The following is a 14,444-nucleotide window of genomic DNA, read 5'->3' as shown; positions in this document are numbered from 1 at the left end:
CAAATTTTTCCTTTTAGTATTTATCCAATTCTCTTTCACAAGTTACTATTGAATCTGTTTCCGCCGTCCTTTCAGGCAGTGAATTCCAGATCATAACAACTCGCCGCGTAAAAAAAAATTCTCCTCATCTCCCCTCTGGCTCTTTAGCGAGAGATGTGCTCACATGTATTAAAATGGGCTCTTTGGAGGGTGTGCTTAACTAACATTATAGAGGAAGCTTTAACCGCTCATCTAACCCATCTAACCTGGTCTGAGCAGGGAGCACTGGATACCTTATACCTCACAGTTGTGTAGGGTTAGAGGCAGCTCAGGAACACACTCATGAAGCAAGCAGATCCAATTTGTATGGTGCAGTTAGACCAGGACACTCCAACTAGCGGCCCTTTTGGCCTGCGCAAGGGCGACAGGGCCCAAGAAGAGTAACAGAGTAACCTGAGCTACCTTGGCTTTCCCGACACTCTGTAGAACATGGACCAACGCACTGGCTACCTCCTCCTTATCCTTCACTTTCAGTGCTGGCTCCAGCACAGTGCACAGAGTCATGTAGTTGCAGATGAGGTACTCTGCAAACTCCTTGTAGTGTATCATGGGCAGGACCTTGACGTTCTGGTAACGCAGGTTGATGCGTATTGTTGGGATCACCACTTTGCCCTTATTTAGAGGCTGGGTGTTGATGTTGTGCCACTTCTCCACGTATTGACGTCCCGTGACCTCAACGAGCGGGATGGCGACAGATCCAAGGGCACTCATCTCTTTCCTCTTCTTATCTTCATCCCTGAAGACATGCAAAGTGACTTCTTTTGTGGGGGGCAGATTATTGAACTCAAAGTGCTCGCCCCAGAAGAGTTCCTCAGAGTTAACCTTGCTGGTTGTGCGGGCGTAGAGGGAGCCATCGAGGTGTAGCTCACAGAAGTACTTCTTCCTGGGAGACAGATCTTTGGCTTCATTCACCCAAAGGCTCAGCATGTTCTCCACCCTCACACAGTTATCCTGAAAAACAAAGGAACAAACGTACATGAAAGAAAAGGACCATCAGAGACCATAAGAGATAGGAGCAGGAGTAGGCCATTCAGCCCCTCAAGCCTGCTCCGCCATTTAATCGGCCCAGCTGGTCTTTGCTGGTGTTTATGCTCCACACAAGCCTCCTCCCACCCTACTTCATCTCACCTTATCAGCATATCCTTCTATTCCTTTCTCCCCCATGTGTTTATCTAGCTTCCCACTTAAATCCATCTCTAATATTCACCTCAACCACTCCTTGTGGGAGTGAGTTCCACATTCTAACCACTCTCTGAGTAAAGAAGTTTCTCCTGAATTCCTTAATGGACTTATTAGTGACCATTTTATATTTAAGGCCCTTAGTTTTGGACTCCCCATAAGTGGAAACATCTTCTCAACAATGAAAAAGGCAAACTGTAAAAAAACATAATGAATTGCTATAGAATTTAGCTCATACATTTTACACTGTGGAGCATAAAGTACATTAGTGACAGTGAAATCTTAAAAATTAAGAACATAAGTCAAGGAACAAGGAAAGAGGCCATTCAGCCCATCAAGCCCATTCCTTCCACAACACAAATAACCTATCCTACGCCCTCTCCCCGCTATTCTAAAGCAGGCACTAACCCGATTATTTTGAAGTAGCACAGAGAGGAATTTGGTACAAGTGTGTTAAGCTGTGGCAATAGTGGGGGTTGTAATTTCCACCCACATATCCAGAATGCTCAGTTGTGTCCTTTCCTTTCTCCTACCTTGTTGGGCTGCACTGTTCGAAGGAGATTCTCTATCCATTTGTCTCTCTCCGCAGCAGATGTGCACCCAAAGCAACGGCTCCCTCTAGAGTTAATAACCTGAAATACAAGGAGTAATGAGCATGTGCAGGGAATAGGGCCCCGAGTGAAATAGACTTCAGTCCCAATAACGAATAAATCAGCTCGACTTAAAATTGCATTCGAAGAAAACACCCCAAGTGAGTCATTCCAGACCCCCATCCCTGTTCATTTCCTCAAATTTCCTCATGGAACGGCAGTGAGATGAGGGCTGCTGTCCAGGCGGCGGTGCCTTCAAAATGGAACTGAACTTCTATCTGAAGTGAAATTATACGTACCTTTTCTACATAATTTTGAGAACACCCTTTTAGAAATAGTTTGAGCTTCATTTGTACCGTGGCAAGATACAGATTTGTGCGGGTTTGTTTGTGTATAAATGTTTGTGTATTTGTGCAGATATTTGAGTTTTATATGTATATGTTGGACAGTGTATGGTTTTGTGTGTGTATAATGTATGCAGTGTATGTGTAATGAATGCATTGTGTGTGTTTATGTGTAATGTGCAGTGTGTGTATATAATGAATGCAGCGTGTGTATTATGTATGCAGCGTGTGTAAAATGTATGCAGTTTGTGTAAAGTGTGTGCAGTGTGTGTGTATTATGTGTGCAGTGTGTGTGTATTATGTGTGCAGTGTGTGTGTATTATGTGTGCAGTGTGTGTGTATTATGTGTGCAGTGTGTGTGTATTATGTGTGCAGTGTGTGTGTATTATGTGTGCAGTGTGTGTGTATTATGTGTGCAGTGTGTGTGTATTATGTATGCAGTGTGTGTAAAATTTATGCATGCAGTCTATGTATTATGTATGCAGTGTTTATGTATTATGGATGCAGTGTGTGTGTGCATAATGTATGTGTGTTTGTAGTATGTATGACTGTGTATATGTACACTATCTAACTATCCACCATCAAAAGCTGCACCTCCCCTTTAAGGTGCTGTAGGCTGCCTTTAAGTAGTAGCCATTCCAGATTTCCCACCGTCCCAATCAGTGAGCTGTCTGTAGAAAGTGAGCAACTGCATTTAAATTGGATCTGGCCATGAAAATGGCCCAGGCCCCACTCACTGCCCGCCCGATTGACACCACACACCAATATCGACCCCATTACCTCGAAGCAGTATCTCTCGCCCAGAATGCTACTGTGCAATGGCCTGACGATGACATTCGTCTCGTTGGTCAGATCGAGTGTTTCAATTGGGTTCAAAGAGCCTGTCAGGGACTCATAGGAGACAGCTTCTTTCAGGTTCTGGATGCTGGGACGCCTAGGACACAAGGGGAAGAGGCAGATTAGAATCGGAAAGAACCTGAGAGTCGAGGATTCACTGACCTTCTATCAGGTATGTTATTATCATTTTGAAAACATGGAGGGAACCAAAGACATTGGCCCAGATCTTGCTGGAATGGGCCATCTCATGGCGGGTCCTGTTGATCACCCTTCAGCTTAACATTTATTTACCCTGGAAGTGCGAGCTGGTAACGGGCACAGCGAGAGCAACAGGACCTTGGCGAACGACTGGATCAACGGTCCATCTCCCTCACCGATGAGATTTAAGAATTGAGAAAGAAACAAAGGAATGATGGAGAAGGAAACAGGGTGAATTAGAGACAAGTCAGGTACAGAAAGAGAAATAAAGAGAGGGAAAGAAAGATTATATTAAGAGAGAGAGAAAAGAGACAGAAAGGAAAAGTAAGAAAAAAGATTTAAAGTTTTTAAATCTCTAACAATAATTTACCACCTGTAGGAATGAGACTCCACAGTTTAATGGACATTACTGGACCATAAATCTCCTCATTAAAAAGGTACTTACGCTGTTAAGTACTAGCCCTAACTTTCTGTGCTGCATTTAATTGGAAATTAATGTGCAAATGCAGCAATTTCATGAAACTCACGGGGAGGTTGAGGGCGAGCTGTCGTTTCTCGCGAGGCGAACGGCGGGAGCGGCGCAAATCGACCAGCAACTTGTGGCGACTCGCAACTCACGGGGAATCTCTTCCTCGCCACATGTTGCTGGAGGATTTACACATTGATAATGGCGAGCGCCATTAAAAACTCACCGTTATTTTGGCAACAAAATCTGGGCCCATGTTCTTTATCATTAAGGTGCAAATTTCTGACTCCACGCTCCCAACAGTATTTTCATTGATCACGAACGAATGTCGGAGATTCGAAGATAATCGGATATCGCCGTGGTTCCGACCATAAACTATGCCAACCGGCGGTGGTGTGATGCCAACCAGCCCATCACCCACCTAAACCTCTGGTCAGAAAATCACGTGGCGCACTCCCAAATTTTCCAGTTCAAGCTCCCTATCAGGAGGGCGATGTTGGAAAATTACTTCTTATAGATTTTATGCTCAAAGCTGTGTCCGTTACAATAATGGGTATATCAGCAATAGCTGTGAGATTAGGGAACAATGTGGTGAGGGTGAGTGAAGTATATCTTAGGAAAGGTTTTAATGCACAATGTTTGTAGTTACAACAGGATGTGTTACTATGACAGTATGACAGCATGTTACGGTGATGAGCTGGGAATGCTGGAGGAGTTACAGGTTTAAGCTGAAATGGGATTGCCTATCTGAAGCCAGTTCCAATCATAGAATCATAGAAGTTACAACATGGAAACAGGCCCTTCGGCCCAACATGTCCATGTCGCCCAGTTTATACCACTAAGCTAGTCCCAATTGCCTGCACTTGGCCCATATCCCTCTATACCCATCTTACCCATGTAACAATCGTTCAGAACCATCCTCATTCAGGGAAGGTGTAAGGAAGTCAGTGTCAACAATGAAAATGTCACGTTTATTGGAGTAGCCAGGATGTGGAGATGCCGGTGATGGACTGGTTGGTGTTCAGACAGGTTGGTTTTCCGTGGCTAACCTGTCTGAACACCAACGACACCTTTGATTGCTGTGATCGTCTCCCAGCCGAGGTGTTATAGGGGGCAGTTGGAAAGATTATCTGTAATCACCAGGCATTGTTCTCTGACTATATATGCTATGCGTTTTTAGAATCCCTTCACTCACCTGACGAAGGAGGAAAGCTCCGAAAGCTTGTGATTTAAAATAAAACTGTTGGACTATAACCTGGTGTTGTGCAAGTCCTTACATTTATTGGAGCAGAGCGTGCTGTTCAGGAACCGGAGTCAAAGTCCCTTATTAATGTAGTGGGGAGGGAAGTGGCTGCTTCTAACCCATGCTTTGGGAGTGTGCGGTGGTGATGCCAGGCACAGAATGCCTCATTGTCCGAGACCCCTCAATAAATATTGGGCTACCTGGTGCTTTTCTCGTTTGGAGACTGTGGTGTTTCTGGTTGGCTCCGATTCTTCTTCTTCAATCTTTTGTAGATCAGACTCTAGAACAGGATTCAGAAAATTAATTCTGCGAAATGGGGCCACATACATTTATCAGAGTGAGTGATGGTCTCCAGCTCTTCAAATCTCACAATTGGAGAAGAATTGGTGAATATTTTGCTGCCTCTTTATAGAGCGAAGATTTTCAAACTTGGAACCCTTTGGGTAGGAGAGAGAGAGAGAGAAAGAGAGATTGAAAGAGAGAGAAAGTGAGTCAGTATTTACAGGGTGTACCCAGGAGAGAGTCAGTATTTACAGGGTGTTCCCGGGAGTGAGTCAGTATTTATAGGGTGTTCCCAGGAGTGAGTCAGTATTTATAGGGTGTTCCCGGGAGTGAGTCAGTATTTATAGGGTGTTCCCGGGAGTGAGTCAGTATTTATAGGGTGTTCCCAGGAGTGAGTCAGTATTTATAGGGTGTTCCCAGGAGTGAGTCAGTATTTATAGGGTGTTCCCGGGAGTGAGTCAGTATTCATAGGGTGTTCCTGGGAGTGAGTCAGTATTTATAGGGTGTCCCTGGGAGTGAGTCAGTATTTATAGGGTGTTCCTGGGAGTGAGTCAGTATTTATAGGGTGTTCCTGGGAGTGAGTCAGTATTCATAGGGTGTTCCCGGGAGTGAGTCAGTATTCATAGGGTGTTCCTGGGAGTGAGTCAGTATTTATAGGGTGTTCCCGGGAGTGTGTCTGTATTTATAGGGTGTTCCCGAGAGTGAGTCAATAATTACAGGGGGCCCCCAGGAGTGTGTCTGTATTTATTGGGTGTTCCCGGGAGTGAGTCAGTAATTACAGGGGGCCCCCGGGAGTGTGTCTGTATTTATAGGGTGTCCCCGGGAGTGAGTCAGTATTCACAGGAGGTCTCCGGGAGTGAGTCAGTATTTACAGGGGGTTCCCGGGAGTGAGTCAATATTTATAGGGTGTTCCCGGGAGTGAGTCAGTATTTATAGGGTGTTCCCAGGAGTGAGTCAGTATTTATAGGGTGTTCCCAGGAGTGAGTCAGTATTTATAGGGTGTTCCCGGGAGTGAGTCAGTATTCATAGGGTGTTCCTGGGAGTGAGTCAGTATTTATAGGGTGTCCCTGGGAGTGAGTCAGTATTTATAGGGTGTACCTGGGAGTGAGTCAGTATTTATAGGGTGTTCCTGGGAGTGAGTCAGTATTCATAGGGTGTTCCCGGGAGTGAGTCAGTATTCATAGGGTGTTCCTGGGAGTGAGTCAGTATTTATAGGGTGTTCCCGGGAGTGTGTCTGTATTTATAGGGTGTTCCCGAGAGTGAGTCAATAATTACAGGGGGCCCCCAGGAGTGTGTCTGTATTTATTGGGTGTTCCCGGGAGTGAGTCAGTAATTACAGGGGGCCCCCGGGAGTGTGTCTGTATTTATAGGGTGTCCCCGGGAGTGAGTCAGTATTCACAGGAGGTCTCCGGGAGTGAGTCAGTATTTACAGGGGGTTCCCGGGAGTGAGTCAATATTTATAGGGTGTTCCTGGGAGTGAGTCAGTGTTCACAGGGGGTTCCCGGGAGTGAGACAGTATTTATAGGGTGTTCCCGGGAGTGAGTCAGTATTTACAGAGTGTTCCCGGGAGTGTGTCAGTATTTACAGGGGGTCCCCGGGAGTGTGTCAGTATTTACAGGGGGTCTCCGGGAGTGTGTCGTTATTTACAGGGTGTTCCTGGGAGTGAGTCAGTGATTACAGGGTATTCCCAGGAGTGAGTCAGTAATTACAATGGGTTCCTGGGAGTGAGTCAGTATTTACAGGGTGTTCCCGGGGGAGTGAGTCAGTATTTACAGAGTGTTCCCGGGAGTGAGTCAGTATTTACAGGGTGTTCCCGGGAGTGAGTCAGTATTTACAGAGTGTTCCCGGGAGTGAGTCAGTATTTACAGGGGGTACCCGGGAGTGAGTCAATATTTATAGGGTGTTCCTGGGAGTGAGTCTGTATTCACAGGGGGTCCCCGGGAGTGAGTCAGTATTTATAGGGTGTTGCCGGGAGTGAGTCAGTATTCACAGGGGGTCCCCGGGAGTGAGTCAGTATTTATAGGGTGTTGCCGGGAGTGAGTCAGTATTTATAGGGTGTTCCCGGGAGTGAGTCAGTATTTATAGGAGGTCCCCGGGAGTGTGTCTGTATTTACAGGAGGTCCCTGGGAGTGAGTCAGTATTTACAGGATGTTCCCGGGAGTGAGTCAGTAATTACAGGATGTTCCCGGGAGTGAGTCAGTAATTACAGGAGGTCCCCGGGAGTGAGTCAGTATTTATAGAGTGTTCCCGGGAGTGAGTCAGTATTTACAGGATGTTCCCGGGAGTGAGTCAGTAATTACAGGAGGTCCCCGGGAGTGAGTCAGTATTTATAGAGTGTTCCTGGGAGTGAGTCAGTATTTATAGGAGGTCCCCGGGAGTGTGTCTGTATTTACAGGAGGTCCCCGGGAGTGTGTCTGTATTTACAGGATGTTCCCGGGAGTGAGTCAGTAATTACAGGGTGTTCCCGGGAGTGTGTCTGTATTTACAGGATGTTCCCGGGAGTGAGTCAGTATTTACAGAGTGTTCCCGGGAGTGAGTCAGTATTTATAGAGTGTTCCCGGGAGTGAGTCAGTAATTACAGGGCTCTACCTCCCCCTTGGTGTTGCGGGGGAAGTTTAGGTTCATTCTAACTGTGGTAAATACTTACCCTCGATTAGCCCTCAGTACTTGTTTTCCCTTTGGATCGATTATTTTTTTTGAACTGGTCCCATTTATAGAAACACTCTGCACACTTCTGCATTCATCCGTTCCAGCTGTTTTGAAGTGAAGTGGGCAGCGTGGGTTGGCATTGGACTATGGGGGGCCCCTTGAAACACACTTAACGTTCGTGTCTGTCAGTCCTACAGTCCAATTGGTTTCTGATGATGTATTGTACTTTCCACTGAAATACATTGCTCAATCGACAAATAGAACAGGAAGTGTAGCGATGGCTTCCTGTACAGGCATTACGTCCTGGCCCAAAAAACAACATTTGGCAACCCACAAAAAAAACTTCTCATTGTGTCAGAGGGTGTTACAGTAATGATGTGTGGTATATCTGAGAGGAAATATATAATATGTGTGTGTGTGTGCACACATATAGGTGAGGTATATCTAACAGCGTATGGGCTCGATTTTACAATGGTGGTGGGTTGGCAGCGGGGGAGGTGCGCTCGGCAAACCCGCATGAACCAAACTTACTGTTTCGGACCCGATCGCGCGTTGATTGATAGCGGTTAACGTCCTCGCCGGGTTTCGCACCCGGCAGCCAGCCTGAGTGACAGGCTGGCTGCCGTCAGGAGCTGCAACGCAACGGGGGTGGGGGAGGGGGAGGAGAGAAAGAGAGAGAGAGCGAGACGTCATCCAGCGCTGGACTGGAAGACCGGGGTGAGGGAGGTGGGGTGGGGGGGGGAGAGAGGAAGATCGGTGCGGGGGGGAAGAGGGGAAGATCGGGAGGTGGGAGTGGGGAAGATCGGGGGGTTTAAGAGGGGGACATCAGGGGAGGATCGGCGGGGTGAAGAGGGGGACATCGGAGGGGCATCGGGGGGGGTGAAGAGGGGGACATCGGAGGGGCATCGGGGGGGCGAAGAGGGGGACATCGGAGGGGCATCGGGGGGGTGAAGAGGGGGACATCGGAGGGGCATCGGGGGGGTGAAGAGGGGGACATTGGGGGGGGTGAAGAGGGGGACATTGTGGGGGGTGAAGAGGGGGACATTGGGGGGGGGGGTGAAGAGGGGGACATTGTGGGGGGTGAAGAGGGGGACATTGGGGGGGGGCGGTGAAGAGGGGGACATCGGAGCAGGTTTCAAAGGTAAGCTCATTTAGTGTTTTCACTTCCAGCTATGGTTTTTTATTTAATTTATTTAGTTTCTTTTTGCCTGATCGGGCCCTTCACTCCTGGTTTCACCAGGCATGAATCAGAAGCGGTGGGCAAGCCGCCCAGGTAAATTAAAAATCTTTCTAAGTATTTAATCGGTCGCAGGTAAAGTGCCTTAAGTACCTCGATGAGGTACATTTGGCTCTTTAACTGACATCCTGGGACTTCTGTTTCCGGGTCGCCCGCGCGCACACAGGTGGGTCCCTGGGAAACTCAGGAGTCGACGGGTTGGAGCCAGTTTCCGAACCCGAACGGGATTTCCGCGATTTTCGGAGCCCCCCCCCCTCGCCCCCAATGCACCCACAATTGCCCCCTAAAATCACCCCCTATGTCTCGATTGGCCATGTTGGGCTATGTCTCCGCAGGCCACTCGGAAAAAGCTAGGTCTACGTTGCTGAGCTTTCAGCCAAAGTAGTGGAAGAGAAAATGGCCGCTCAAATAAGGTTCAAATATTTGCTCTGATTTTAATTTTTTTTTAACGGAAAGCATTGGGAAAAAAATGGCACACCAGCGATGAGGGACTTTAGTTATGTGGACAGACTGGAGAAGCTGGGGTTGTTCTCCTTAGAGCAGAGAAGGTTAAGGGGAGATTTAATCGAGGTGTTCAAAATCATGAAGGGTTTTGATAGAGTCAATAAGGAGAAACTGTTTCCAGTGGCAGGAGGGTCAGTAACCAGAGGACACAGATTTAAAGTAATTGGCAAAAGAGCCAGAGGGGAAATGAGAATTATTTTTACGCAGCGAGTTGTTATGATCTGGAATTCACTGCCTGAAAGGGCGGTGGAAGCAGATTCAATAGTAACTTTCAAAAGGGAATTGAATAAATACTTGAAAAGGAAAAATTTGCAGGGCAATTGGGAAAATAACAGGGGAGTGGGACTAATTGGATAGCCCTTCCAAGGAGCCGGCACAGGCACGATGGGCCAAATGGCCTCCACCTGTGCTGTATCATTCTACAAGGAGGAAAAACAGCCAAAATAAGCACCAAATATCAACACAAAGCAAACTCAGAACAGGGAGAGCTTTCACTGTATTGGTAACGCCATCTGCGGAGTGGATCAGAACCATGGTGAACTTGTACCTTCACGTTGTTCACTGGGCCCTCGCTGGAGACTCCACTCCTGTCCAGTTTTCGCAAGGAAGAGGGGCTCCTTTTACCAGGCGCTGGTTCTGAGGAAACGGAAAGATTGAGTAAAGATAAGTTCTGTTGGAATCACCTTGCCACCCTCGCCAGTCTTGTCTCATATTGTGCTCCATGTGGCATGGTCCTCTCTAGAGACCCCAAACTGCACACGCAATCTGCAAACTCGCACCAAGTCCCACTCACCCCCCTGCGCTCGCTGACCTACATTGGCTCCCGGTCCAACAATGCCTCGATTTTAAAATTCTCATCCACTGCCTCGCCCCCCCCCCCCCCCCCTATCTCTGTAACCTCCTCCAGCCCTATAACCCTCCAACATTTCTGCACTCCTCCAATTCTTGCCTCTTGCGCATCCCCAATTTTTATTGTTCCATCATTGGCGGCCGTGCCTTTAGCTGTTTAGGTCTTAAGCTCTGGAATTCCCTCCCTAAACCTCTCCACCTCTCTCCTCCTTTTAAGACGCTCCTTCAAACCTACCTCTTTAACCAAGCATTTGATCACCTGTCCTAATATCTCCTTACATGGCTCGCTGTCAAATGAATGTTTGATAATCGATCCTGTGAAGTGCCTTGGGACGTTTTACTACATTAAAGATACCATATCAATGCAAGTTGTCATGGTGAAGCACTGAGATATTTCCGCGATGTTATAAATCTTCAGGAGAGACGGTGGGAGGGCGGGGATAAAGAGCGAGGAACTAATCTTATATGTGAACTTTCTCAAAAAAATCCCACTGGGGTAATTTTGAACTTGCCGCCTGGATATAAAACTGATTTCAATGGAAATTAAAATTGGTCGATTTCTATAACGGACGGTCGACACACATCGCTAGTTTTACCCTCAGGCGACAAGTTACAAGTCTACCCCACTGAATCCCATGAATTACCAATTAATAAGAGTTAATCTATCTTGACATCTCTAATTTCTCCTTTATCCAGACAAAGTAGCACTCTACCATAGGCATCTTCAATACCAAGTGAATGTATCTTAGGCTCCTCCATACTATTACCTACAAGCCAGCCAGTCCTTAAATATTAAAAGCAAACAAATTAAATTGATGTCAAAGGCTTTAAACAGGAAAAGGAGGCTTATAATAAATGTCAAGCCAGTAATACAGTGGAGAACCGAGCTGAATACAGAAATTACAGGGAGAACTGAGAAAGGAAATAAGAGGGCCAAAGAGAGAGTGTGAGAATAGATTAGTGGGTAACATAAAAGGGACCTAAAAGTCTTTTATAAACACATAAATAATAAAAGAGTAGTCAAAGGAAGGGTGGGACCGATTAAGGACCTAAAAGGAAATCTTCTTTTAGAGATGGAGGGGGCATGGCTGAGGTACTAAATGAGTACTTTGCATCTGTTTTCACTAAAGAAGAGGTTGCTGCCAATGTCACAGTAAAGGAGGAGGTAATAGAGAAATTGATATGATAGAAACAGATGAAGAAGAGGTACTTAAAGTAGAAAAGTCACCCGGTCCGGATGGGATGCATCCTCGGTTGCTGAGGGAAATAAGGGTGGAGATAGCGGAGGCTCTGGCCACAATCTTCCAATCCTCCTTCGATATGGGAGCAGTGCCAGAGGACTGGAGGATTGCAAATATTAGACCCCTGTTGAAAAAAGGGGAGAGGGATAAACCTGGTAACTACAGGCCAGTCAGCCTAACGCCAGTGGTGGGGAAACTTGTAGAGACTATAATCCGGGACAAAATTAATTGTCACTTGGAAAAATATGGGTTAATAAATGTAAGCCACCATGGATTTGTTAAAGGCAAATCGTGTTTGACTAACTTGATTGAGTTCTTTGATGAAGTAACGGAGAGGGTTGATGAGGGTAGTGTAGTTGATGTTGTATATTTGGACTTTCAAAAGGCATTTGATAAAGTACCACATTATAGACATGTAAGCAAAGTTGAAGCCCTTGTGATTAAGGGGACAGTGGCAGCGTGGATACAAAATTGGCTAAGAGACAGAAAGCAGAGAATAGTGGTGAACGGTTGTTTTTCAGACTGGAGGGAATTATACAGTGGTGTCCCCCATGGGTCGGTGTTAGGACCACTGCTCTTTTTGATATATATATATATATATATATATATGTGTATGTATGTGTGTATGTACAGGGCAACATTTCAAAGTTTGCAGATGACACAAAACTCAGAAATGAAGTAAACAGTGAGGAGGATAGTGACAGACTTCAGGAGGACATTGACAGACTGGTGAAATGGTCAGATACATGGCGGATTCAATTTAAAGCAGAGAAGTGTGAAGTGATACATTTTGTTGGAGGAATGAGGAGAGGCAATATAAACTAAATGGTACAATTTTAAGGGGGAGTGCAGGAACAGAGAGACCTGGGGGTGTACATATACAAATCTTTGAAGGTAGCAGGAAAAGTTGAGAAGGCTGTTTATAAAAAGCATATGGGATCCTTGGCTTTATAAACAGAGGCATAGAGTACAAAGCAAGAAAGTTATGCTAAACCTTTATAAATCACTGGTTAGGCCCCAGCTAGAGTATTGTCCAATTCTGGGCACCACACTTTAAGGATGTCAAGGCCTTGGAGAGGGTGCAGAGGAGATTTACTGGAATGGCACCAGGGATGAGGGACTTCAGTTATGTGGAGAGACTGGAGAAGCTGGGGTTGTTCTCCTTAGAGCAGAGAAGGTAAAGGGGAGATTTAATAGAGGTGTTCAAAAATTGTAAAGGGTTTCGATAGAGTAAATAAGGAGAAACTGTTTCCCAGCAGCAGGAGGGTCGGTAACCAGAGGACACAGATTTACGGTAATTGGCAAAAGAACCAGAGGTGAGATGAGGAGAATTTTTTTTTTTACGCAACGAGTTGTTATGATCTGGAATGCGCTGCCTGAAAGGGAAGTGGAAGCAGATTCAATAATAACTTTCAAAAGGGAATTGGATAAATACTTGAAGAGGAGAAATTTGCAGGGCTGTGGGGAAAGAGCAGGGGAGTGAGACTAATTGAATAGCTCCTCCCAAAGAGCCAGCACAGGCATGATGGGCTGAATGGCCTCCTTCTGTGCCGTATCAGTCTATGATTCTCTGAAAACTGTCTACAGAATGCCTGTTTAATTCTACAAGGTGGTGCAAGATCAGGTGATTTAATTAAAGATAAAATGTTACATCATATAAATCGTGAGTGTGCATTCTCAGATCCTGAGACACAGGATATGAGTCAATTCACACTTGGTTTATGTGTTATTTGCACTGTCTCTCCTGTTGAGTCTATAATTTAATCATTGATGCAGAAGTGCAACTTCCCTGAGCATCCTGACCCACCACAACAATTGTACAGTTCTCTGACCCTGCCTAACCCAGTCCAGGCCCCAGTCCCTGCTAAATGATATTTAATGCAACACACCATTCCCAGTGCCATGTGCACTCGGTACTGACCCAACACACCAACCCCACTGACCTCTGAACTCTGTACTGACCCAACACACCAACCCCACTGACCTCTGCACTCTGTACTGACCCAACACACCAATCCCACTGACCTCTGTACTCTGTACTGACCCAACACACCAATCCCACTGACCTCTGCACTCTATACTGACCCAACACACCAAGCCCACTGACCTCTGAACTCTGTACTGACCCAACACACCAATCCCACTGACCTCTGAACTCTGTACTGACCCAACACACCAACCCCATTGACCTCTGCACTCTGTACTGACCCAACACACCAACCCCATTGACCTCTGCACTCTGTACTGACCCAACATGCCAATCCCACTGACCTCTGCGCTCTGTACTGACCTAACACACCAACCCCACTGACCTCTGCACTCTGTACTGACCCAACACACCAATCCCACTGACCTCTGCACTCTGTACTGACCCAACACACCAATCCCACTGACCTCTGCACTCTGTACTGACCCAACACACCAATCCCACTGCCAGCTGCCTCATTCCTGAGCCAATGTTCCAGACCTCCTACACCAGCTGACCAACACTGGCTGTCAGCGCAGGTTCCTGCCTGGGAGCGAGGGATCATGGGCTTAGCCCTAAAGAGACAAAACTCTGACTAAAACTATTTCTCGGAGCGAAGCAACATTGACACAAACCCACAATTTCTACCATAGTATTCCTGAGAAGGTATCACACATTATGACCTAGATTTTCCTCTGTGGTGGGGTCTCTGTCAGAAATGCGTGGGGGTGTGATATGCGGGAACAGTGTGACCCCTCAATGACCCTGGGGAATCTCCCGGGGTCAAACTGATTAAAGTATTCATGGCGACTATTAGCTC

General features: G+C 46.5%; 1 protein-coding gene across 2 annotated transcripts in view; it reads right to left on the bottom strand.

The window, feature by feature from the left end:
- LOC137304412 (ras GTPase-activating protein nGAP-like) overlaps nucleotides 1-14,444 on the bottom strand; it is a 59,065-nt gene that overhangs the window by 14,147 nt on the left and 30,474 nt on the right. For both annotated transcript variants that reach the window (XM_067972998.1, XM_067972999.1), the window contains 5 exons: nucleotides 10,116-10,204; nucleotides 5,097-5,176; nucleotides 2,933-3,086; nucleotides 1,752-1,850; nucleotides 442-990 (listed from right to left, as the gene is read on the bottom strand). In XM_067972998.1, the coding sequence (XP_067829099.1) occupies nucleotides 442-990; nucleotides 1,752-1,850; nucleotides 2,933-3,086; nucleotides 5,097-5,176; nucleotides 10,116-10,204 (971 nt within the window). The remainder of the gene's footprint in view (nucleotides 1-441; nucleotides 991-1,751; nucleotides 1,851-2,932; nucleotides 3,087-5,096; nucleotides 5,177-10,115; nucleotides 10,205-14,444) is intronic.

The sequence above is a fragment of the Heptranchias perlo genome, chromosome 37 (assembly GCF_035084215.1).
Source record: "Heptranchias perlo isolate sHepPer1 chromosome 37, sHepPer1.hap1, whole genome shotgun sequence".
Classification (NCBI taxonomy): Eukaryota; Metazoa; Chordata; class Chondrichthyes; order Hexanchiformes; family Hexanchidae; genus Heptranchias; species Heptranchias perlo.
This window is presented reverse-complemented; position numbering and strand designations above follow the sequence as displayed.